The following is a 27,610-nucleotide window of genomic DNA, read 5'->3' on the forward strand; positions in this document are numbered from 1 at the left end:
CTCTACTTAATTGACGAATAAGCGGTCTACAAATGATAGATACGTCGCTAGTTTGAATGAGTCTGCCCTGGTTTACTTTGTTATGTATCGCGGAATCAGCTATATACGACCTTCACCCGTTACAACCACTTTCTGTCACGCTAAATTCAATTACTTTTTTTACAGTTTTACTCGCAGACGCTCCCTCAATTTTATACGCGAAATAATGACCAATGACAGGACTCCTTAAGTGTTGTTCCTGAAGTCACTCACGATAGCAAGTGTTCACCATCGACAACCAGCCATCATGAATATTAAACAGATGTTTATTAACCAATTATTAACCAACATTCGCCATTTTGGTTTGCGCTACATTGATAACCAGCATTCCAGGTTTGTATTTTAGGGCGATATTTCATGATTATCCGTAACACTTCACGATAAAAACGCAGTGAGACGGAAGCCGAACTCGTCAGAATGAGTTTCTTAAGGTTTTGCAGCCATGCAGGGTAGTTACCATTGGTTTCATCGTCTTCGCCTCGAGAGGGTGGCGACGCTGATGTTCCAACAATTACGTTTTATCACATTAATTTATGACATCGCAAGGCCAAGGTAAAGAGGCCGCCTGTTTATAGCATGTATTCTACATAACCAATATTAACTAGTTGTAACGAAATCTTTATATTGATTAATGCCAAACTTACAGTGATGTTGAACGTCCCTTGTTTATTGCAAGCTTTAAATATACGTCAAAATTATTTAGCCTTGTTCACGGTTACAGGTTTGTTACTAAATATAGCTGTACGCGCGCGACATCGGACACGCAGCTTGAAATGCGGACAAATATTTATTTTTGCATATTAATGAGAGAACAGTGACGTAAACTGTGAACGGCCCAATTATTTACACACCTCCCGTGAATATTTTCAGGCGTTCAAAGACCGTTCGAAATACAAACCAAGTGTATAGCAATTCACATTTAATGCAGAAATTGATTAAGCCACTCTAAATTGTGAGCACGAGCTGCTGCAAGCAGTACCCCAAATACCCTCTCATACTGATTTTCAATCAGAAAAAATCATACCATCTTCTGTCAGACTATCATGAATGTATTTTCTTTCCAGATATTTCATCTTTGGTCCAACCATAAAATGAAATAGGTAAGTATGACATGGACAATTCATACTTTAAACTGTCATTAAATGTTATATCAGCTATATGATCAAGGTTATCAAATTAGCTGACTAAATTCCTTTGAAAATGGGACCAAGGAGAGGTAGAAGAATGTATATATTCATGGAAATTTTGCTAGGTTCAAAATTACTAAAGCTTCCCCTGACTTACTGCAACAAAACAATGTGAAACAAAGTAGCAATATCAACCATGTAAATGAATAAATTTTATAAATCATGTTCTTTCTCATACTGTTCTGTTCTGTACTGGTCTCATCTTTTGAGTTATGGGTTCAGTTTTCAGTTGTAATCAATCATACGATTTTGTTGAATTTTTGTGTGGGAAATTAATTGATAATCTGTTTGTTAAAAAAATTTAGTTATGGTCTTGACCTTCACCACATGCTGAATAAGTATCAAAACCTATAAGTGTGTGTCTTTCATATATTTGGTGTGTCAGTTTTGTTTTTATGTGTGTAGTGTGGTCTAGTCAAGTATCGACATTTTCACAAGTCTAATTTTACCTGTCATTTGAACAGTTTTATCAATGTAGCATATTGATGTAGTGAGGGAAACAGCAAAATGGAGCCGAGGTACACCATGGAACAGGTGTACCTGTTGCGGAGATTACGGAAAAGTGGAATGACTAAAGAGGAAATCATCCACGCCTTGGATACTATGGAAAGATTGGACCAGGAATTTGACGGGAGGTTTGGGTCTGTGAGATCTCCTCCTGTTGGTAACCATGGAAACATGCCAAAGCATCCGGACAATCGAAACTCTGTTGCTAACCAACTGAACAGTACACACGGCAACATGACAAGTAGAAGCAACTCATCCGTAGAATCACAGAATCAGACATTGTACATTGCTGTGGACACGTATGCCAACAACCCTGGCCTGCCTCAAGATTCATCTCCATCATACCGGGCAAACAGTGAAGGTATGAACGGTGCCAGGGAGGCCACCTGGTCAACCATTGGTGGCACTGGAAATCGTGACAACTCTGCACCATCAGCTGAAGATGAAGAAGTCACAGAATTAATAAGGTAGCATTGCCTGCTAAAATGATTCTTTATAATTTGCATGGTTACATGGTTATATAAACACAGATTCATCCTGAGAGTGTGCAATAAATGACAGTGATTCTGCAAATTTTGCATATTTATGAATTAATACTTTGATGTTTCATTTTCCTGAGCTGTATTGAATACTGTTTAGGAATGTAACTTGTGACACACATTCATATTTTATACATTCATGAACAGTAAACTCATTTACTTAGCAAACATATAAATTGTGATACACTGCACTTTGATTTTTCTTTTTTCTGAGCAGTAAATGAGTACTGTTAACAAATGTATTTATAAAATATTTATTAATATGTGTCACAACTTGCATGTATGCAAAGTGACCTGTTTTGCACAATTGCATTATGGGATTTCATAGATTTTAACTCTTGTCAACAGTTACTGTACAGATTACTAGCAGTAATTGTAAATTGCATATGGAATTCCCTATAAAATTTGAGACTTTGGGGATATAATGGGGTTAAAAAAATATCATGGAAGTTGAAAATAGTGGGATACATGAAATACTAAGGGAAAACACAAGCGAAGTAAATATCAATTAGATTATAGTAGCCTTTCAAAATGACACAACAGAATTGTAAAAACCTTGCTTTTGGTCTCATGTACTGGTGTATGTGAAAATAGCTTTTCACTGTGCATTTGTAGCCATCACTGCTATATGCATGCAGTACGTGAGCAACAGTACATATATCCACAGCACTGTTTGCTTTTTTATCATGCCTGCAGGCTGGCATATTTGTAGCTTCATACCAACTACTGTTTTCCTCTCTTGAAAGTGAATATTGAGAAAATGTAAAGCTCACAGATCAAACAAAGCAGAAAGCGGCTCCCTTATGCAGATAAATTTTGCTATTTTTAGCTGTCGCAACAACAAGCAACTGTCCTTCCCCCAAGCAAATGAATTTCTCTACTTGCAGTTGATGCAACGATCAATGACAGTGTCTTATATTGTTGTACACAGGAAGGGAACATTAGCTGTGAAAGAAGAAATCAAACAGTTCATGGCGGACAGAAAGATTTCACAGTGTTACGTCTCTCAGAAGACTGGAATCAGTCAAAGTTACATCTCACTGTTTCTAGTACAGGGTATTGAAATGAAATCACACACTCAGAGATTACTTTATCAATGGTATGTCCATGAGAAGAAAGGAATACCTTTTAAACCAGGTAAGTTTGTAAACCATCAAAAGTCTCTCCCAGAGTTACCGGTAGTAACAATTGTCAAGAAACTGCTGACTGCTGACCATATGGTAATGTAATATGTAGCCCTGAAGGGACAAAGTTTTGCCATAGTTTGTTTTCCTTTGTTTTGCAGTAAGAATGGCTTTTTGTTCCTCAGGCAAGGAAAATGCACAGCGATTTTTATGGCTCTGCTTATATGATGCTCCGAAAAGGTGGAAAATTTCTGAACTCAAACAGCATTTTGCATTAATCTCTAGTAACCTAGGGGGAGTCATAAGGAAAAGACTACTTGACAATAGGTCCCCAAGGAAACCCTTATAGATCAATACAAATGTTTTCTAATCTGTACCCATGCTTGTAGATTTTTATAGACTGGATGACATAAACACTGGCAATGCAATCGCTGCATTGTGGATTTGCCATAACTGATACACATAGAAGGTACAGTCACATTGTCCAGGGTTGTGCTAATGCTGACAATAAAATTGATAACTTTTCATAGTGAATAATAATAAATTATTTTTTAATACCAAATATAATGACCTATAGATACTTAAAAGGAAATTTCTTTATTATGACAAGAGCTTTGACGACTTAATTTTTATTTCCTAAAGGTTTGTGATCAAAGACCATGAATGTTAATAATCATCAAGTCTTAGTCGTCTTTTTCTGTTCAGTCCAAAGCTATATCGACAAATGGGATGATAAGAAGTATACTCATGGAAGTCATAGTTGAGATGATAGTCATATTATGTAGCTGTCCATATGACCAGTGACTTAGCAAGGCCAGTGGAATGTAGAATGCACCTCCATTTGGGACAAATATTTAAACTTTCAAACTTTTATAATACTTTTTTTGGTCTACTGCTTCAATGGGTCAATTTTGAAGCTATGGGAGTTAATAAAGTTTGTCCCCTGAAAATCAAAAATTCAATTTTTCCCCTAAAGAGTTGATACAGGGATGACGGCAATTTTGAATTTCAAATTTTGTAAATATTGGGTAATTTGTTTCTCTTGTACCAAATTTTGCACGTTGACCCCAGATTTTAATCTTGATTTTGAAAGGAAATGGTTTAATGTTTTCTTATAGAAAGTTTGAGCAAAAGTTTGATAAGTCTTTCAGTTTTGAGGTGCAAACTACTTTAGTTGTGAAAGTCTCTCCTAAAAGAAGAAATATTAATAGACATTTTTTGAACCTTGACTTGTCTACAAGATTTCTGATAGACGTCCTTTCCATAGCGAGCTGAATCAACTTACTGGTACATCCAGTTACAAATTCAGCACAGCAGAGTGAAATCAGTTTTTGTTTCTTTTATTATTTATATAAGTCATGAAAAATGAACAATCGGATGATATTGAAATCACAGTTGCCGCCTTATTCTTCTCATAAATTGTTTGGTCTTTCACAGCAATGTACATGGGTTCAAAATCACAGTCAAAATCAACTCCTGAAGATGTTGAACTTGCCACTAATGCCACGCCAGACAAAGCTGATAAAACGGCACCTCCCAGTACTGGAAAGAAAAGAGAAAGATTTGTCTGGAAGGATGCCTGTATTCCCATTCTGGAAAAATATTTCCAACAAAACCAATATCCGGATGACTATGAGAGGGAAGTCATTTCTGATGCGTGCAATTCAGTCATACAAATACCTGGTAAGTTAGAGGGCATTCCATGAATCATATTAAAGTTTTAAATTATGAGATTAAGTTAGGGGTCTGATACCAACTCCTCACAGTCAGTGGGTATGATCACATTGTATTCTGGGTTTGCGCTTATCAGACAAAATGGTAAATCTTTCATCCTTGACATATTTTTTCTTAAGAGCATCTCACTGAAATTACTCCAGTTATCAAACTGTGTCATTATCCTGGTACACGTTTTAAATCGGAATGAAGCAAGATAATTTACGAAAACAGTCTGATCGATTTTACACAATTTGGAAGGTGTTTAATCTTTTACCAGGGCATAGAGAACCATCCTGATCATGAAAAATTGAAAGCTTCAATTTGAAAAGATGTTGCTATGGTAAATTGTGTTGTGTTGTAAAAACAAGTAATGTACTGCACACCTTACAAGTGAGTTTTCATCCAGCTCTTATTGTGACAATGTTCACCAGCAGATTGCAGGATTTCATTAACTCCAGTCCATGTTGCAGATTTCATGCGTCATTTTGTTGTTCTTTCTCAGGATATGAACTGCCAGGTGATAAGTTGGTGACTCCAGTCAAAGTTTACAATTGGTTTTGTAACAAACGGAAAGATCTGAAGAGGAGGAAACATATTGGTAGGTATAGGCATAACATCAGTGAATGTTATCTGTAGAGTAAATGGCTACCTGATCTAAAAGCAATTGCAGTATGTTTTGAAAGATGTTATGATACATTTCACTGGATTTGTTCACGTTTAATATATTATTAGTACAATTATAAATACATCAGGAGAGAAAATCATTTTGAATTATGAAAATGTAGAGTATTGCATTTGTCCTATTATTGTGCATATTGTGGTCATTTTCACATATTTATGGAACATTTTCTTTCACACTTTCTTTTGTCCAACATTGGCACAGGGTATTGCAGTGCTCGTTGTAGCACCACAAGGTGTTGTATAGCCATAGGGCATTGCATAGCCACTAGGTATTGCAGTGCCAAAGGTTATGGATGGTCACAGGGCATTGCATAATTATGAAGGGTTGTATACCTGCAGGGTATTGCATAGCCACAATGCATTGCATAGCCACAGGGTATTGCAGCACCACAGGGTGTTGCAGTGCCACAGGGTATAATGTTGCCATGTCACAAAACCAAAAATCTGAGATCATTTAAAAAACTCAACCATTCATCGGCACTCTGTTCTTTTTTTCACAGCTGAGATGGAAGCTGCATCAAACATGAATGAAATGCGGGAAATAATTCCAACTCACTGACCCACGTCAAGAGAGAGTCTGAAAGTCCCAGCGACTGCAGCATTGTGGAGTCAAGGGGTGCCTCAAGCCCCACCCAAGATCCAATGCAATTGGCTGTAGAAATGGCAGCTGTCAATCACTCCATTCTGGCACTTGTCAATCAACATGGGGAGGAGCTTAGCAATGACTCATCTCCTCAGTGATTGGCTGAAACTGGTGGTAATGTAGGACGATGTAATAATCGAATATGTCAACCAATGCTGATGTTTCTAGAGACGCTGGTCACTCCAATCAAGCATAGGAGTAATGCAAAATCTTATAAGTTAACCTCAGCTATGAACAAACTTTTGCCCCATTTTCTAAGATGGAAAAGTCAAGAAGATCAAACAAACTGATTGAGTTTGTTCACCAACACAATCTGACTGACATTGGAAATATTTTGAATTTATTGTAGGGGGTCAGAAGTCTGATATTTGATCTCAAAGTTTGTTTGTAAGAAATTGTGGCAATGCATTCCAGACATGTAAGTAGCAATATATGCCAATCTGATCTGCATAATTTACTTCAATTTTAGAAAATTGAAGTTTCAGCACAGAATTCTAGTGTGCATTGACCTTGGAGCTTCAGCCCTGGAAAAAATGCCTGGACAAGAAGTACTTGATACCAAGGTTAAAAACTAGCAGTAGAGATCAAATAATAATTTTTTTTACCCGGATGAATGAATTTTATGATGCAAATCTGTTTTGAAGGCAATTTCTGTGTTTATCTCACAGATGTATACACACCAAATACACTTTACAACAGTTATGATCGGTAAGATCACATTAAATATGTGTTGAGAATTTTTGACTGAAAAATATCAGAACTTGTCTGTAAATGATGTGTTCCTTCAAGAAACTCTTACAAGAGCAACAATGATAAAGCTATACAGCATCTATCACAAATGCTGCCATCATGGGACAGCAATGTCACTGACACTGTGTACAGATTTGATGTACTTGCATCCTTAACTGTGCTGAGAAATGTTTTCAGTCATGGTGGTTGGTTGGCCATTTGTATTATTGCATGCCTCATGTATTGAGTGTCTTGTGCCCCATGGCATTCAATAGTCATTTGATGATGGCTAGCGGGCTGCATAGTCATCGTTTGACTGAGAGTGGCCTTCCTTTTTAGAAATGTATGCATAAAATATCGACAAACAGCATGACAGTGATTTATATAATATCAATGGACTGTTCGATGATGAAAATTATTCTCTACAGATTTTCATCTAACATAGAAATAAAGCATATGACTGCCATTTGCAAATAAAGCCAAATGTTTTTGAGTGAAAACTACCGGTAAGAGAGGCATGTAATGGAAACAATGGACTGTACCCTTGAGGAAGAGACTATTTGCCATCCTTAAGGCAAATGGTCACCTCCCACGTTTTGGCCATAATATGTACTAAATATGTCATCTGTACAGTGGTGTAGTCTGAGAGTCACGTGAAAATAAAAAAAATTGTTTTTCTGAACCATGATGCATATCCATACACAGTGCACCTCAGAGTCTCTCTCTCTCTCTCTCTCTCTCTCTCTCTCTCTCTCTCTCTCTCTCTCTCTCTCTCTCTCTCTCTCTCTCATTGAGCACAACATTTGTGAATCTCAAATATCAATGTATATGGTGTGAAACAGTCTTTGTGAGATAGATGGCAATGTGTATACCTGTACTTTTAAGGGCCAGTAGCTGTAACTTTTGAAGAATTTTTCACTGTTTTTTATATTTCAACTGCAGTTTCTTGTTCTACTATCCAAAGCATGTTGAAATACAAATGTTTGAGATTGTCAACTCAGTCTGTACATGTACAGACTGCATTGCTATTGTTGAAAAGGAAGTCTGGTCTAGACTACAATTCAATTGTAAATAACTACTTTTGCACACATAGACACTATGATGACAAGATATATAGTTGGTGTTCCAACATGTTTTGGGGAGTAGAACAAGAACTTCCACTTAACATACAAAAAAAATTGTTTTTTGATTCTTTTGTCAGAAGTGAAACTTAAATCTGATATCACCAGACTGAGGGTGTAGGTATCTCAGTGCATCAAAGTTGTTCTTTCACTATCTGAAAAGAATCATAGCCAAATACAATTTTGTATTTTGCAAGTTCAGTGACAGTATAAACCTGCTATTTTTTGAAGTTTTTGTTTGCATATTTAGTGCTAATTTACATAATTACTGATTTCATAACTTAATGAATATTTGGCTGAACTTTTGAGATGTTTGGAAACAAGGCTGAACTCTTCTTTCAAGAACTTTTGTAATTGGTTAAGATCTATTAAAATGTTGGGAAATGTCATTAAAGAGGAAAACAGAAACAAGAGAGTGACCTTTGTATCTGACGAGTTTTGTCAGTAGTTGCATGTAAATGAGTTGCTAATTTGCATAATTCATAAGCCTTTCCAAATATGGCAATAACTTGGGAAATACATTGGATGCATAATTCAGTTTGTTACATAGACACTCCAGATTTTTATCATAACAAAAACATTGTATATTATATCAGTGGCTTCAAAGACTGCTGACAAGCTGAATACTGAGTATTTCACCATGCTTTGGGGAGTAGACAAATACTTGGTATTTCAATGTGCTTTTGAAAAAAAGAAAAACTGATTAATACTCTCAAAATATACACTGACAATTCTGTCAGATTTTGTAATGACTGCCCCTTTCAAATAAAAAATTATGTCAATGAATATTGCATTCAATGATTGTGGCTGTTTCATAGGTAGGTAGAAAATATCTTCACTGTTAAATCTGTATTTTCCATTAATTTATGTCAGAGTTTGTACAGTTTGTTTTTTGTGAACCTACCTCTCAGGCATTCTGTAAATTTAGTTTTAAATTGTTGTTTTGTTTACAGATATCAATTTTTTGTCTATATCAAATGCCTGTTATTCAATAAATATATTGCATGAGAAATGTTTGATTTCTCAATAATATCCATTGCACTTTATTATAAAGATTGAAATGCATAGTTTCTGTGTGTGTAGTATTCTTTGAGAATCAACAATAACTTCACGGTGACATATACCTCTCACAAACACCATATTGAGTTTGCCATGAGTTTGCACAATGTGACCTTGTGACCTCCAGACAAAAAAACTTCTATTTGTCATTCCAAACTGCAGAGCAACCAATCAGCAACCCTGTTTCATCTCAATGTTACAAGCAATAAGAAAGTCGGTGCCTGGCGTGATTTGAATACTGTTTGGTGTATCACAGTGGTAATTGTTTTGTTGTATTATATGTTTGAAGTGTACGCACAAAGGAGAAAAGAAATCAAATGGCTATGAAAGCCCAGCATAATTGGTCCATTGAGCCCCTGAATGTCCCCTTGGCAAGGACAGTAGACGGTAATTACTCTGCTTTTCTATTGCTGTCTAGCTGTCTTTTAGAATACCTACAATTCACATGTTTACGTAACAATCATTTACAATAGTAAGCCAGAATACTTATTGTTGTGACCCAAAACTCTTGTGGAATTCCTGGCCCATATGACCCGTAAATCACCATTTCTGACAATTTGATTAAAATCCGATGTAGAGATAGGTTGGTCTTACGCTATCGTATTAGTCTTTATTTTTCTGCCTGCAAATAATTTGATCCAAGTTTTCAGCATTTGTATTGAAAATCACCTTCAAATGTGTCAATAAATACTTTCATTTTGAATATTTGTGCTTATGTGGAGTTTATATCAGATTATTGATTTAAATAAAAATCAAACATTACAGAAATGAGTACCTAATTGTGAAAATAAAGAAACACCAATTATAAATACAGCAAAACAAAATGAAAATCTATGGCAGATAACCATAAAGTTTACGAAAAGAACATCCCTACCAAGACACGTCTCTTATCTTAGTTACTGTTGTTGTTTTTATTTGTCCTTGTTGCTTTTTTGCATTTTGTTTTTCTGTATGGATCTTTAACTTAAAGCTTTGGTCAAATGTATGGACCAACCATGGGGAAGCCAGGATAACCAAACAAACAAAAAGAAAGCCAAAAATATCGACCAAACACAAACAAAAAACTAATCTGACCAATAAACAACCAAACAAAACAAACAAATATACAACCAATGAATCAAACAAACTAGCGATAAATGAATAAATAAACATAAGCGACAAAGACAGACAAATAACCAAATAAGTAAAAGAGAAAACAGTAAATTGAATACTGTAAAAATTTAAATATAATTGATCCAAAAACAAATGCAATATATTCAAAATGCGATGTCAGAAGAATTTTGGATATATTGCATGTGTTACTAGTATTCGATCAATTCAATCCTTATTTATTTTTTTCTCTTTTATTTATTTATTTGTTTGTTTTGGGTTTTTGTTTTCTTTGGTTTATCCTGGTTGCCTGTGGACCAACCTCATTATCAGGTTAAATTTAGATGGCCCACTATATTGCGTCACTGGTGACATCAGTGCATTGTGACCGGGGTCGTAGGCAGCGCCCTCAACTGAATTGAAAGAACAATACCACCAAAAGTGAAGACGCCTTACGAGCGAGCCACGCCTGTCTCTGTGCAGTGAGCACTCTCTCCAGTGGGCGAGGTCATTGCAGAGCATATCTGGCAGCCACGTCAATGTCTACGAGGCAGTGGATACGAGCCTGCTACAGTTCTTAACCTCTGGTAAGTCTCATGTGCAGAAACATGGTCAATTTGAGGGAATGTCACAGTCAACCAATGTCAGCGGCTAATACCTAGGAGTTTGTTGAAGTCGACGAAGACCCCGTGCAACAGGTGGTGTCTTCGTGTCTTCTGGTGTTTTCCAACCAGTTGCCGTGTCTCGTCAACTTTACATGCAACTCTTAAGTCTCGGATCGTTTACCGTAGGATTCTGAACATAAGCCGATCGATTGTAATAACGCGACAGTTCACCAAGGCCAAAAGTCTTTTCACATAGTACCGTTGATTTACCTGCTTCTCTGGTTGTTTCAGAAAAAAAAAACTACATCTGTAATCGGGGGATTTAATGGGCATAATTGAGATTACTTAGTCCCCTGATAATTGGTGCTTAATACAACTACGGACACTCATTTGCTATTTGGAAAAACTTGAATTCTAACCCACGTATGGGAGTACGTCCACAGTCAATCTAAAATAAAAATTCTTCGATTTATAGTGGAAACCATCTCAGGTGGATGATATCGCGCGTGAACGCGAGCGTTCCATCCAGTGCTATACTGACAAATTTGGTGGTGATTGGGTATGGAAGGAAGGATTGCAAATGTAAAAGACAGATTTATTGAAGTGGGTTAACGTTTTTTGTAAGGTTTCCTGGTGTTGTCTAATCCATGGTCAATTGTTTTTCAGTAGGCCATTTTCGTTCTTCACTGAACTCGCTCTCTCTGAATACCCCGATAATGGGCAACGAACTTTCACTAAGTGTTACGTAACACCGCATCTTTGAGATCATGTCACGCTGCCGTGGTATTGTCTCCCAACAACAAATACAACCTACGCACCGTCCATATTGACGTGTAAAAGATCGGCACCAAGGTATAAATACGGCAAGAGTTCCTTTAGCTCCCCGGAATTCACTTTAATCGAGGACTTTCCTTGGAAAAAGCACATCAAATACAACTTTTGGAGGGGTTTAGAATAAGGATTGGGGTTAGTTTTAGGGTTAGCATACCTAAATTGTTGCATATCCTACCGAAGAAAAACATTTCGGGGTGGGGGGCCTTAAGGGACCCTTTCCATAAAGACACCTTGCAACGAAAGTTGAATTGATCCGAGAGAAAAATATTTACAATGTGCCGATTCTGCTGATTCGTTTTTGCACTACGTTGGCCCCGGGGCAGACAGACCGTGTGACAATAAACGTGTTACCATAGTCAAAGTGTATACTGGGAACAGTGAGCTGAGGGGCTTGCGAATGGGTACGCGCTCTATCTTCACGGGCATCCACGCCTTACCACTGGAACAGAAGCGGGATTCAGAACATTGCTACCGAATATGCGCTACCGCTATGTACGTTCAGACGTAACATCCCGGCCTACATCCGTGTTGAAAGTCGATGTGTCCCACTCCTTTAGAGTAAATTTAAATCGAATCTTCGTGTCTGTCGGGCAGGGTGTGGCTTGTTGTTCTAAGTTTTTAGTAAGCCTAATTGACATCGCCAAAATTAGTCACTTCACTCCTGCATGTCATCATAAGGATGCATATGGAGGATAAATCCCAACAATATTACCAAAATTGTCCCATCTTTTCCTCGCATATGCCAACACTTCCCTAACGGTAGGGTGAATAAGACATTTTATACGCGACAAGATTTTGCGAACTGAGAATTCTGGCAACGTGACAATGACACGAATCAATGAACAAAGAGGCATTCACACCTACACTTCAACTCTCAGAATCTGCGTTCAATCGTTTTGTTGTAAGCTTGGGCTTCTTTTGTACATGTAGCGTCGATGGACCTGCCACAATTTGACGCCCACGTCCACAAAGTGTCACAGACTCGCCAAATTTATCATTACATTTCAACGTGATATTTTTTGCACAAAACAAAATCAGAAATGGGGAAAAAACAGATAAACACTCTGAAATACCTGTTCTTGAAGTCTGTACATCTCTGATGTGCATCGATGAACTAGTTTATTACATGGACTCGCATCTCGTTTGACCCGAAGAAAAGTTTATGTTTTGCAAATTATCGGACAAATGGGAAAATATGTTTTTCAATAACGGTTAATTTATTTCTTTGGCATAAAAATAAGAGTTAAATGCTAAGAGGACACTCTGTTGAAATATATGTTGGTGACGTCTAGAACACAAAGTTGTTCGATGTTTGAAAAATGACATATTGTCGATGATGTACATGTTTTGGAGCGCCGAGCACCCCAAAACTTAATGATACAAAACCCTATTAACATTAACGACAGTATGGCTACGTTTCAAACCTACAATGCATAATGTGGCGATGAGAATTGAAATAATTTATCTGGACCATATTCAAATACATGCATTTCGCTAAAGAATAAACTTTCTTACTTATTCATGGAAATGGACATGATATTCAGTGGTGAACCACAGCCTGGGACTTACAGCACGTGTTTTTAGAGACCTTTATCGCCTTAGTAAGATCAATCGATCGATCGATCGCATTATGTTGAATTAAACTGTTTTTGAGAAATTCTTGCTCGTTGAACAAGCTGTTTAGAGAAAATTTCGCTCAAACCAGCTTATACCATTTCTATAAACTTTAACCGCTTAAAACATCTTCATAACATGTCCATTGTAGCAAAATGAGTGTGTTAACACCTCGTTGCCACCCGATTTATACAGTTAGTAATACAACAGACGATGTAAGCACATATAAAGATCGGGATTTGACGACTTGGGCCGGTCTCTTTGATAGTGTGCCTCTGTAATTAAACACAATGATGTCCGGAGTCAATTACTGAACAAAATTCTTGGGCTGCGTTCCATTTGAACGACAATAAACATATTTGAATGCGGTGGACTTAGCAACTGGCGTGACGTAAGGTTAATTAGGTTTGTAAAGGGAAATAGTAGATGCAAATTGTGTGATTTTCACCATTGTTATATACTCAGTCTGCTGCATAGATCTTGTACAGCTTTGTCACTCGACGGAACGTGAAACCAAAACCATGGCTAAACAAGCAAACTATATTTACCAGCAAGCCCGACATTCACATGCATTACAGTATCGGATGTACTTGTATTTCTCTCCTCAAAGACTGAATGCACCAGTCTGTGACCTACATCAGGGAGGTTTAGTTACACCACGGTCCTTTTGTGGAGGGACCGTGGTTACACGCGTGAGTCTGCAGCTTAGTGGAATACTCGTACCCGTGCTTATGTGTTCATTTGGTCTTGTTGTGCGTTCCACATGATTTTGCTGCATTTGTCTCAGAAGTATGTGTAATTCGTGTGTTTGTATGTAAAAATTAATTTCTTTACGTAACGACTATTGTCAAACCTCATACCACCCATGAATCAAATTCGTCGATTTTCCTTTATTTAGTGATCTATTACTTTATTTGTCGAGGCGCCAGATGAAAATGGAGTGAGACTACAACATTGCATGTCGGGAAATCATATCACAATATATTCTGATATGAAAGATGTTTGTTAACTTACCATGGCACCTTTCGAAGTTGCTTGCCTAAATAAGGAAAACTCAAAGAAAACCCAATAAAGTTTTCACGTCTTTTTGACAATGCGTAGAAGTGCCGTTTGCCGTTCAGTCAGTGCCAAACTATGCGACGTTCATAGCTGTCACTTGACATGACAAAAACTTCACACATTCAGATGGAACGCAATTACGCGTGACTAAACCTTTCCATCACTCTGTTGAGAAAAGCACGTGACCCATTCCTTTATCCTGAAGTTGTCAGTTTTTTTAAGAATAGCTCTAGGCATGTCCTTTGAATGTAGACCAGACCGTGTCTACTCTCCCATAGAGTGGGAACAACGAGCGCTAGAATGTAAAACAAGGTAACAAACCCAATGCCGTCTTCTGCATCGATGCTCCAGGACTATATGGATGTGTACCATTGGCGTGGCACACAGAATACCTCCATGGATGTACTGTCTTCTGATACATATATGACAACAACAAAAACAAAAACAAAATAACTTGTTTAAATAGTATATACTAGTACTATATGTGCCGTTTGCGGAAACATCAGTTGCCAGAGCTTTACATGACAACATGTCCTATTCCCGGTTGTACACCGAACAATTGGTTTGCTGTCTCGAAAAAAATGATGTCGGGAATAAAGGGCTTCGTAGATTTTGTGGCAGACTTTTTATAACCAGGGCAAACTAAGAAATTTAATACTTGTAAAGTCTACGATGTTTTTCTTTCTTTTTTGTCTCCTTTTCATTTTTGACTACTTGAACGAATCCTTGTTTTTCAAAATTATTTCAAGCTTCCCAAGGATCGAAATTTGTCCGCTTAGGTTTGCGAGAACTCTATTACTTTTGAATTATGAGGTCGATGTTCAACGAGTATATTGCGTAACGTCATTTGCAAGTCAATAATGAAAAGCTCATACCCTTTCGGTCAAAATTTAGGGCCAACTAAACGAGCAACAATACGAGACAGATACCTCGTTAAAACGTCAGGCCAGTGAAATTTAACTTAGTCAACGAATTTAGGCAATCAAGTTTAAACCGCAGACCTAAATGCCTGAATCGCCAATTTACTGATGTCGACATAGACTTTTAACTTGTTGTTAAGGAAGTTTGTGCGTCGAAATCGAAAGACTTTAACTTTTGCTGAAACCTTCCGTAAGAACTTATCGTAAGGAAACTTTAAACATTCAGGGGTTACCGTTCAAAATTTGATGGCTCAATATTAACCCTTTTCCTGCCAAGTCAATATTTCACCACCAGGTCAAGATGGTTAAAATTAATGAAACACAACATATTCCATATGGTGTATTTTAACATAATACTGTACATTTGAAGGCTGTTGAAAACATAAATACTGTAAACTTGATTTTTTGGACTAAAGATGCAATAACATACCAAGCCAAGTGGGTGAAAATACGTCATGTTTTGTCTAAATACCGCTTTTTACTGACTTGGCTGATGGGGAAGTGATACTGTCTGGCAGGTAGGTAAAGGGTTAACAGACATTTGAAATTCAAAATGGCCGCCATCCCTGTGTTGACGCTATGGGGGGGGGGGGGTAATAACACGTTTCGACTTTCATAAAAATAAGCCGGTGAAAAGTTTTCTTTTACTTCATGAGATTCCAAATGAGCCCTCATTGGAGGTGGACCAATCAAATAGTATATTGGAATGACAATCCGAATATCTGTCCCCGAGACGCATTCTACCTTTCAAACCCTTGTTTTGCTGGAAATTTTTATCAAGCGATAGTCGACTTGTGTACAACAACAATCTATTCAGCCCATTGGGCCAGATGAAAATCCAGACTGTCGTTCCGACGGCACTGTTGGTGATTGAGGTGACGTTTCACTCAACCAACACGCATTTTTTCACAGCAATAGTTTTTCATTGAAGATTTCATGAAAACCTAATACTACAAGCAGAAAATCTAACGTTTAGTGTGGTTGCAATAGTTTACTCAAATAATGACGAATTAATGTATACATATTTTGGGTAAAAAGATTTCATTTGGTATTTATAAGAAAATTAAGAAAAAAGCTGACACTAGTTAGTGTAATTTAAAATCCCATTAATTATAAAAAGTGTTGTGCATTATCTCCCCTCAAGTCCTTAAATGGCGGGGATTGAACGACTGACATTAACAAAAATGCTAAAATCATGATAAACAAAAGTTAAGCAACTCTTATTCCAAATATAGGAACTTTTTTCCAAACAAATTGTCCTTTTCAAAAGTGAAACGTGAACATTTCACAATTTTTTACCCAGCCAGAGTGGAGTTATGTTCTTTTTCAGATGTTGAAACGGGAGAAAACATGCCAGGAAATGTTATAGGTCTGCTTGTCGTGCTAAAAAGTAAACTTTGAACCCTAACGATATTTCAATGTTGGGTTAAAATTGTGAAAATTGAATGGAAATTTCCAAAAGAAGTGATACAGGGCAGAAAATACTGTGCAACAGTGCAACCGCTACGCCACAACACCAAACTACCGGTAAGAGGAGATGAAAAAGCGACAGTGCTTTCAACTCGATGTAATACTTAACAAAAACTACTGATCAAAAGTGACCAACCGTCTTCGATTCATATTTATTGGCTTCGGATGGCGTTGAATAACCTCATGTATGAATCTTCAGCGTGGATGACCCAAAGTTACGAAGCCTAACTACATGGTTCCATTCAAATTCCGAACAATTCGAAATATTAGTATATGCTCTTTGGTATACTAGGCAACAACTCAAGAAATTACCAAATATCATAAAAGTTCTTCCCAGTCAAAGTACTATAATCAAAGCATCACTTTCTGCTACCTGTTTAGGTTTAAGACTTGACCAAGAACTCGGCTAGTCTAACCATGTTGCCTACCTCCGCCGAGCATATGTGGCTATCGTCTGACGAAATTGGTCCTTGTCAGACGGTGTATTCCAGAAAAAGTTGGTACGAATATTATATCAGCTACAGTCTCCTCCCTCTTAGACTACTGTGACACTGTCTTTTCCGACTGTAATAACACTCTTAAAAGCAATTTTTCAACGCATAACTAATTTTGCAGTTGCATTTAGTTTTTGCTCAAAAAGTCAGACATATTACATTTTATAGACATTCACTCAACTGGCCAACGATCTAGAAAAAGCATGACCAGCTCCTAAAAATCCTGTAAACATAATAACGAAGTTCAAACCTTCTTGTCTGACCTTCTTACCAAAAATTCAACAATCCACCAGTATAACACCAGAAATAAATATCACGTTTCTAAAGCCCACACTCGTTCATTCAAATATAGTTCATTCATCATTGCCAATACTATAATTCAACCCAATTTACTGTGCCTCTTTGTTCTGTTCTAATTTGTTGATCCATCTCCATGTCCACTTCCTGCTTTGTTTTTTTTTAACTTGATGGTGCTCGCCCAGTTTTATTTTTGCCGATACTTTTTGTTGTGTATTTCTACATTTATATCTACTGTTCTTTTTTATGATGAGCAAATTATTCGCCTAGGGTATTCATTAAATCTACACCGCCGATGTACAGTTATAACATAAGATTAGGCACGGCTTTCAAAGCATAGAATTCCCAACGACGTTGAATTGCAGCACTATTGAGAGTACCATATAGACATGGTGGTGTAACTGCCAAATGTTCTGCTACCAAGTAAGTAACACCAGGTTTAAATGTACCCTTTACATATAAACCTGTTTACTCTGGGTAGCTTGACGACAGCCAGCCAAGGTTGAACGTTCTTAGGCTCAAGTTACGTCGAAGTATTTTTGTAAAACACTCCCAATCATGTCGGTAGACGAGTAATGCTATGTGAAATAATTCGCGCGCTCACAAATTTATCCCCTACATAACAACTGAAAATTGAAAAAAAGTTAAACCATAAACATATTCTATTGTTTTATCGGATAAATCAGTACAGATGAGCCAAGTATTCCCTGTGCACAGTAACACTGTCACTACATCCAACAAAATGGAGCTGTTCAGCTTGTCTTTACACGTCAGCATTTAAATGGCAATCGGAAGTTTGTTTGTCTTTCACCTAATTAAGTGCCATCACTTAGTATCTCCTATTTCATCAGAATAATTTTGTTTACACAGCATCACCTGTGCGGTTCCTGTCTTTTTTCAAGGCTACAACCCCGACAAGCCATTACTTGTTCTCTTAATTATTATTGCTGCCCTGATTACGTTGTTCTTCTGTGCATACTGTTCTTAGTCATTTCTATTGAATAGACGGGACTTCCAAACAATTCAACAAGCCCAGGGACACTTTTCGGAACAAGATAAACACTCAGAGGGCAGTGTTGCATACCTTTGTACATCACCTTTGACCTCTTGATATGCTCTTGGTACAGGCCCCACGCCCATCCCCTCCAAATAAATCGGGATTCTCGACCACGCCCCTTACAATATAATCGTTGAACACTTTCAGATTACTAAAATATCGGAGATATTAGTTGTGTGAAAGTTCAAGCTATCGGATTTGTTTCAGATGTAAATATTCAAAATAGCTCTCAAATGAGAATTTCACTGGAAAATACAAGACTTGCTTTCTTGCACTGGTTTTGGCAGAATATGTATGTATTATATTATATATATATATATATATATATATATATATATATATATATATATATATATATATATATAATATATATTGTACATTCGAAATGAAGCCACGAGGCCTGATGAGCATGTTGTCACGATCAGTCGAGTAAATTGGCTTAATCCAAGCACGTATACGTAAAATCGTCGCCAATGAGGCAGAAATTTGCGTAGCTGTCCAAAAAACGACAAGATTGTTTGTACATATCTGTCGAATCTATTGCAACAGGAACAGCAATATTTTCTCTCGCTCTTTTACTCGGTTCAAACCTGTGATTTCAGTTATTCATGCAACCTAAGAGTAAATCTATGTAAATCTGTATTATTATTTTTTAAATTTTTGTCTCGTCACCAGCGCCAGCTGGCAGCCACTTACAAGGCAAAATATGAAATAAATAAAACATAAATCTAATAAAAGACAAAAATTGAAAGTGAAGAAACTACATGCAGCAGAAAGATTAAATCAGTGACACATAGACAAAACCGCAAAGATGTTTGTTTTTGTAAAGTTGCAGTGAATTGGCAAAGATATCAATATTACTAGTACTGTTAAGTGAATTAAATAATCGGGAAATGCGACAAGGAAACCTCTCTTTGTAACATCGACTCTATTATTAGTTGTATAAATAAGGTCTCTTCGTCTGGCACTCAAACGAGAACATTGAGACCAAAGACAGATACACTATCTGTACAATTAAAATGTGACAAAAGACATCTACGCAGGAATACACCATCAAAAATATCCCCACGAACATGTAAATGTGGAATATTGTAAAAATTGCAGAGTAAGTCATAGTCACAATTACACCATACACTGAAGTCCTTGTGAAAGCCATGTTTGACATTTAAAAAGCGGAGAAAGCGTTTTTTGGATTGATTCATTTCTCATTACTTGGTGCTTTGAGATAGAATTAAAAATAACAGTGTTGTATTCTAAAACCGAACGAACACTTGTTATAAACAAACAACGAAGAGCAGGAGCATTGTCAATAAGACTAAAATTACGCTTAATAAAACCAACAATGCGTTTTGCCTTGGCAACAATATGGTCTACATGTTTGTTAAAAGAAAGTTTTGTATCAGGTACGGTACCAAGGTCTTTCTGATGATAAAACCTGGGAAGGGTTTTATCACTGATAGTCGTACACAATGGGGGAAATTTCAAACTAGTTGACCACTGTACAAGTTTGTGTTCCCCCTCTGCTGTCCATGATCTAATGATGACTGCAAATTGTAACAGTCTTCGAAATGATAAATATTATGGATTGGAATAGCCGCAATTTTAGCAGGTATAGACCAGTGAAATAGGATAGGACTGACTGTATTGCTTTCATCATAATTCAAAGTTTAATGCCGTCACTCATTGATCAAAACTATTCAGTTATCACGAAATAAAAAAATTAAAAAGCTTCAACGACTTTTCATAATACAATAGCGCTGATCGCAAATGACATCACTGTTCTATCTCATTAATATGCATAAATAAATATTTGTCCGCATTTTCCGCATAAACGACGAAAATAAAACCTGCTAGTGTTACAATGGCTACTAAAAGTCACACTTATTCTTATGAATCAATGTATCAGACTACAAGCTGCAACAACAGCCGCGCATACAACAACAAAGTTTGTCCGAACTTTGGGCAGCCTTGTCCGAAGTCGCGCGCGTGCAGCTATACTTAGTAACAAACCTAAAATCGTGATCAACGCTATTCGTCGACCCGACCCAAGGTTACCCTGCTCTAAAAGACTAAAACCTAATTCAAATAAACGGAACTAGTAACTGTGTGTATCATGCCGATAGACGGACGGTATGACCGACACAACGCCGCCTCCGCTATATTTTCAGTCCCTACATCATACATAAAGAAAATAGTTGGAATTTCTCCGGCCAGACGAACATGCTGGCATGTCGAAAGTAATGCTGACAATGAAACGTCCTGTGAAAAGCGCTGTGAAATAATTCATATTGACAACAGCAGGTTGACATACCTGCATGCTATTAACATTGAAAAGAAAAATCTCTTACGGACATCTGAATCATAAATGATAGAATTTTACTTAAGTCCAATACAAAATAACAAATCAAAATAAAAAATCGAATATAACGTTTCATCAGAAAATATTCCGCGTTAGCATATTGCCCATATACACGTGTCGAATTGATTGCTATCGTATGGTTATCGGTCCCGTCGAAGTCTAGTTCTTCTGTGTCGATTTGTGCAAACGCGAAAATTGTCCGAGATTGATCGAGTCGTACTGCAGGAAAGAGACAATCAACGGTCGACGAAATTTTAACCCTGTATCTTGTCAGGTCTGTAACTTGCCCATCTGCAAAGTCAGTCAAAATGGCATTGGCCAAAAACCTAAGCGTATTTACCAACTTTGGAATGGATGGTATGTTATAGATGGTTTTTCAAAATAATGTTTTATTGTATCTGTGAATTGAGGGCCCTCATGCAACTAATGGGGCAAGTTATGTCTCACTGATTTTAACCAATTTGGCCTTTATGTGACGTGCATAATAAAAACTAGCAGTAAGATCGCGTTTTTTTTACCAAAACATATATGTTCATACATAATTTAATCTTTCCCTTTTATATGGTTTCTGCGACAGGATTGCCCGAAAATGGTGTCAGTGTCTGTGTGTCTCCAGTCGTGAGTCTTTGACGTCATCTGAATTCAAAAGGAAGATACAGTGGATACACATCGCTTCAATAACTTTGCAGTAAACAAAGAGACAATCATGCCCGCCAGAAAAGTCAAGAAAATCATCAAAATTCTGGTCGTTGTCTTTTGTCTCAACGTGGTCTGGATGTTGTACAAAATCGATAAAAATGAAGACGGTGATGACGACGACACAAAGACGCACGAAATGTTGGTTAGAAATGACAAGGCTGCCGAATCGGCGGATGGAAATGAAGGGAACAAAGACAATCAAGAAGGTGGCGGAAAACAAGAAGAACCTGTCGACCAAAAACCGACGCCCCAAAAGCTTGAGTTTCTAAACAACTACCCAGAGGTCTGTAAAAATGTTCCTGACTTGCAAGTGGTGGTTTTAGTGACAACAGCGCCCCACCAGGTGAAACTGAGAGCTGGAGTCCGACAGACATGGGCTTCGTGGCTGAAGGAGAAACACAAGAACATCGTAGTCCTTTTCATATCTGGAAAAAGTGCGAGACAGAGCGACGACCAATCGCTTCAGAATGAAATCAACGAACACAGCGATATCTTAAAATTGGACGTTGTTGATTCGGGAAAGAACGAAACCTTGAAACTCATCGGCAGTTTACAGTGGGTGAACGAGTTTTGTTCCAACACACGATATTTGTTGCAGGTATCAGACAGGATGCTTCTGGTGAACGATTTCATCCTTAACTTCATCAAAGGCAAAGAAAACAGTGGTATTGCCATGGGTAGTTTGCGAGAAGGTATAAAACCAAACAGGAATCAAGATAGTAAGTTTTTCATGTCCGAGAAAGACTTTCCTGGGGATTCCTACCCAGCATTTTTGTCAAGCCCGGTGTATTTGCTGTCTGTTGATGTAGTCAAGAGGGTTCATGAAAAGAGTTTGGAAATAAAGCGTGTGCCTCTGGAAGATGTCTACCTCGGAATACTCCTGCAGAGTGTGGGTGTCAGTCCGCAGAACCATGCTGGGTTTAAGCTCGGCTACGTCAACAAGCCACTCGACGACTTCTACGGCCTCTGCAATGAGAAAGCAGAATTTGTCTGGGGATTCTCCGGCGCAGACCAGATTCGGCAGGAATGGGGAAAACTGCGTCAGCTCAGCTGTGAAGCTGATGGTGATCCCAGACAACCGCAAATAATCGATGAAAACGCCAAGTACAAGTTCATTACCAACCACAGCAAGCTATGCTCGGAAGCAGAGATCCACATCAGGGTGACTTTGTTGATTCTTGTCATCTCAAGTCCCGAACATGAAGGGCGCCGCGTTGCCATTCGAGAGACCTGGGCCGCGTACACGAAGAAGTTGCCGGGGAGACGAGTCCAAGTTATTTTCATCGTAGGGCTGTCACCTGATGAAGCGGTCAACGACAAAGTGCTGTTGGAGAACAAAAAATATCAAGACCTCGCCATCGTCAACATCGAAGCGCCGGGGAAACGCAGGACAGCGACGTTGCTGATGGGATTTGAGTGGGTGAATTCGTTCTGTCCCAGCGCCAAGTGGGTCTTGAAAACAGAAGACCACGTGGTTGTGAACGTAGATAACATGGTTCGATACATAGATACTCTGCCTATAATGAGAGTTATCGTCGGTAAAGTCATTGAAAACGAAGCCCCGATACGCGATGAAGGCAACCTGAGATATGTAAGCGAGACTGTTTTTCCCGATGCAGTTTATCCTCCTTATCCAGATGGTGCTGCCTACCTGATGGCTCAGGACATTGCACGGGACATAATGCCATCCTTGCGAAAGAAGAAACAATTTCCACATGACGATCTGTTCTTCGGAGTGGCTTCCAAGGAGATGGGCTTCCAGATGACCAATCACCAGGGCTTTTATGTCGGCGATGAACAGCGTTCGATGTGTGACTTGAAATTTTTATTGGTCGCAACCTGCCCGAGAGTTAATTTGGTGGTCAACTTGTATCTGTATTGGCGGGAGTGGCAGTGGTCCGAGTTTGAAGACTGCGACCAGGAGAGTTCATCTTTCTCTCATTTGTCCTATGACAACACAGGTATTGATGGCAGATTCGTGCCGATCACTGATGGCGCTGTATCCAAACCACACAGCTTTGATTTCCGTCTTAATCATCCGGACAAATGTAAAGAATCAGGCGACGTCTTTCTCTTCGCCGGAATTTTGTCGTCACCCGCCAATTCTTCGACTCGGAACTCGATCAGAGAGACCTGGGGAAAGTATTACAATAAGGACCAGGGAAATCTCAACTTAGTAGCGCTGTTTCTATTGGCCATTCCGCCAGGTGACAGCGAGCTACAGACAGCAGTGGATGAGGAAAATGCCAAGTATGGCGACATTCTGCAGCAAACGTTCATGGAAAGTTACGACCATTTAGTGTTGAAAACACTTATGCTGTACAGGTACGTCGCTGAATACTGTCAAAATGCGAAGTACGTCTTGAAAATTGACGAAGATGTGTTTCTGCACACAGACAATATGATGGCATATTTGAAAGATGCCCCAAGGAATGACTTTTATCTAGGAGATGCGCTTGTCGGGACGGAACCTCTGAGAGTCATCGAGAACAAGTGGTACACTCCCAGACACGTTTGGCCGCACGATACCTATCCGACCTATAACGCTGGTCCCGCATATTTGATGTCCGGGGACCTGGCATTGAAAGTCTACGAAGCGTCTTGCCACTCGAAACCATTCCGATGGGAAGATCTGTACGTAGGTATTCTTGTGGCCAGTGTTGGCGGAGCTCCGCTTCCTCACAACCACTTTGATATGCACGGGATGTACAGACACCGATGTTCTGTTCGCCAATCGCTTGTCTCTCACCACATGCACACGGTTATGTACTACCGCTACTGGATACAGATGTCGCACCTGGACGCCACCAAAGTCTGCGAAGCACCCCTGCACCTGAGAAAGGACCCCATCGGGTCACGCCCAGCTGGTGACGCCATCCAGAACGTCGACTGGACAAGGCTGGACCAATACAAATGTGCACAGTACGCAAACGAGCTGAAAAGTCCTATTTTTCTCCTGGTGGTCATACAAGGACCAACGCTTGACTACGTTGTCCGCAAATGGCTCAGAACCACATGGGCAACGTCCGGCGTTGTTCAGGACAAACGAATCATAGTGTTCTTCATGGTCAACAAAACGCCGGACCAGAACGTCATGCTATACTTGAAGAATGAACACAGGATGTTTTTGGATGTTGTGGTCATCGATGATAAGGACCCGGACTATGCCAACAAAGACAGGGTTATACAGGCCCTTACTTGGATCAATCTGAATTGCATCGACTTCAGTTACGCCATGATCGTTAAACAACCAATGTACATCGACTACGACAACGTCATAGATTATCTGGAAAGTGTTCAGACGCCCAAGAAGTTGATGCTTGGGAAAGTGATTGAAAACCAAAAACCATCACGTGATCGAGAGGATGACCAGTACGTATCAGAGAATGATTGGCCGGCGGAATATTTTCCCCCATACTGCAACACGAAGGCCTTTTTGATGTCAAAGTTTGTGGCCAAGGGGCTCTACAAATCATCAAAAATTGTCAAACCAGTGGCAAATCCCGGCGCCTACATGGGAATACTGTTATCGACACTGCTTGTCAAGCCGACTAACCACGAAGGCTTCGAATTGGAAGATCCAAAGGCAATCGACCAGGTGTGCACCAAGGTAAACCTGCTGGCGGCGGACTATATAGAGTGGACCAGCATGACAGATTTGCGCATGAGCGGAACCATGTTTAAAACTTGTCCCAAAATGACCGGGTCGAGAAGATACAAAGACTTGTTGAAATCACTAGAATAAGGGAGACAATTTTTACCTCCGACCACGGTGTCAGATGTCACGTGACAACAATGGCATGGACAGTACTGGTTACTTAATTTCAGGGAATTCCGACCAGTGAAAGAGATTGTGGCTGATATCAGTCTATGGTTGAAGGCAGCCGTTCAACTTTTCAAATTTATGTACAGACTTTAGAAACGGCAGCTGTGGGCCAGTTCGTGCAACGAACTCTTTTAAAGTCCGGCCATGGAACGTACAGTGACATGTTTCATGTGGACAAAATGGCGTTCAAAGTCTGACAGACAGTGAAACTATATAACGAATACGATTTCAGTTCGACCTGAAACGTTTGCCTCTATTGCCAAGTTGCCGCACAGAATGGTCACTTTTTAGATGTGGCATAATTAGAAGGGAAAGACATTTTCGCTGTACTGGTTTAATGTCGTCAGGTTTAATGTCGTCATCGATAAGTATGGGTACATTTCGGATTTCAGTGTAGTTGAAGACGGACTTTCACTGCCATAGATTTTGTTGTGACAATAGGGGAACAAGTCGAGCAGCTACCCTTGACAATGCGATGTTTTGAAAACTTGTGTACACGTCTCATACCGTATGTAACACCTCATTGTCAGTTTGTGTGGTGAAACTTTTGCACTTTTAGAATGCAACATCGTAAAAATAGTCCACATGCATCGCTGTTCCGCCATTCACATCGACTATAACATCGAAAAAACCATAGACTATGGATCGGAAGGGTCTAACATGAGGGGGTGGCAAATACACGAATTGTTGCTCAATGATCTTGCGGAGCTCGAATTTTATTGGCCGTTAATTTCCGCATTCAACGATGTACGTATTGGTTCAGACACTGAGACCAAATAATTGCGGAATATTGAAATATTCTGCCACCGCATTTTTTGTACTTAGAGGTATATAGCATTTTATCAAACTTGATAGAACCATCAATTTTCTCAAGCATCTATCAAAACGGCCTGATCACTGAGTATTGGAGAAACAAAATTGTAAACTTTTGGCACTAGTTTTGATTGCCTTCTACTTGGTGTGGTACGGCGTCCTTGTGCCGACAGATGTAAGACTTGGTCGCTTGTCAAATGGTCCTTGCGGTAAAACTTATTGGCAAATGGTGCCTAGATGACGTAGTTTCCGTTTTGTATCAGAAACTGCGTCATTTAGCCAGAGTTCAGAGTCCAGTAAAGTTTTGAATGTCGATAGCGATTACATTGGACAAATGAATATTCATAACGTTTTCTACATTTGACCATCGGAGCAAATTTAACACTAAACGAAATGATATCAGAAATTTTATGAGCGTCATTCAACTAAGGCACGGACCATTAGATCTCTGGGGAGGCGCAGTTTTCGTGTTTCACGATTCTGGCGATTTTCTTCGGAATCGGTACAGCGCGAATACTCCGTCGGGAATTGCACACTGTTTTCGGCTGTTGGTCACGTGATTTTATTTTGTTATGCAACAGGACCAAGATCGTAATCGTTTTCAGAGCGATTGTTGCTCTCCGAGCTGTTTGCCAATTCGACCGCGCCTCCCAAGATCTAATAGTATGGACTATTTATGTCCTCGTTCGTCGAGAATATTCGAGGAAATATATATTCAGATGCAGGATTCACAGGGCAAATTCTGTAATCCCTTTATATTATGATGTCATTGATGCCTACCATCGTGAGCAAGTCTTTTTATAAATATTGTTTATATAAGTTATCCGTTCAGACACCTTGTTTACCGCGAAATGTGAGCTTTTCCTTTGAATATTGTTGAAAATATTTGGTGTAAACTTTGTTGATGTTAGTAATTTTCTTTCATGAAAGCCTTGTAATGGGATATTTTCTGTTGCATAGCTTCGAACACGTTTGTGTAATAGGTTGAAATATAAAATTCCAGGTTTAATGTTTTGCTATACTTTTGCTGACAAAAAGCAAGCACTTTTTGTGATTTGTAGTTTAATGAAAATATAAATGAATGACGTAATAAAATATTATTGTAAAGTATCCTGTACGTGATTGAGTG

At 38.7% G+C, this 27,610-nt stretch overlaps 2 protein-coding genes across 3 annotated transcripts; both read left to right on the forward strand.

Annotated features, from left to right (window-relative positions):
- The first annotated feature begins 37 nt into the window (after positions 1 to 37).
- On the forward strand, positions 38 to 9,318 carry LOC139133869 (homeobox-containing protein 1-like). Of its 2 annotated transcripts, none has more exons than XM_070700637.1 (7): positions 38 to 372; positions 1,104 to 1,139; positions 1,691 to 2,200; positions 3,204 to 3,409; positions 4,834 to 5,079; positions 5,615 to 5,710; positions 6,294 to 9,318. In XM_070700637.1, exons 3-7 carry the CDS (start codon positions 1,734 to 1,736, stop codon positions 6,350 to 6,352), a joined length of 1,074 nt encoding a protein of 357 aa, XP_070556738.1. In that variant the 5' UTR covers positions 38 to 372; positions 1,104 to 1,139; positions 1,691 to 1,733; the 3' UTR covers positions 6,353 to 9,318. The 2 variants fall into 2 exon arrangements, with proteins under 2 accessions (XP_070556738.1, XP_070556739.1); XM_070700638.1 differs by lacking the exon at positions 38 to 372 and adding an exon at positions 477 to 591.
- A 1,548-nt stretch (positions 9,319 to 10,866) lies between these two features.
- LOC139133870 (uncharacterized) lies at positions 10,867 to 27,591 on the forward strand. The gene is made up of 2 exons (XM_070700639.1): positions 10,867 to 11,021; positions 21,721 to 27,591. Exon 2 carries the CDS (start codon positions 21,850 to 21,852, stop codon positions 25,585 to 25,587), a length of 3,738 nt encoding a protein of 1,245 aa, XP_070556740.1. The 5' UTR covers positions 10,867 to 11,021; positions 21,721 to 21,849; the 3' UTR covers positions 25,588 to 27,591.
- Positions 27,592 to 27,610: the final 19 nt, after the last annotated feature.

This window comes from Ptychodera flava, chromosome 5, assembly GCF_041260155.1.
Source record: "Ptychodera flava strain L36383 chromosome 5, AS_Pfla_20210202, whole genome shotgun sequence".
Lineage (NCBI taxonomy): Eukaryota > Metazoa > Hemichordata > Enteropneusta > Ptychoderidae > Ptychodera > Ptychodera flava.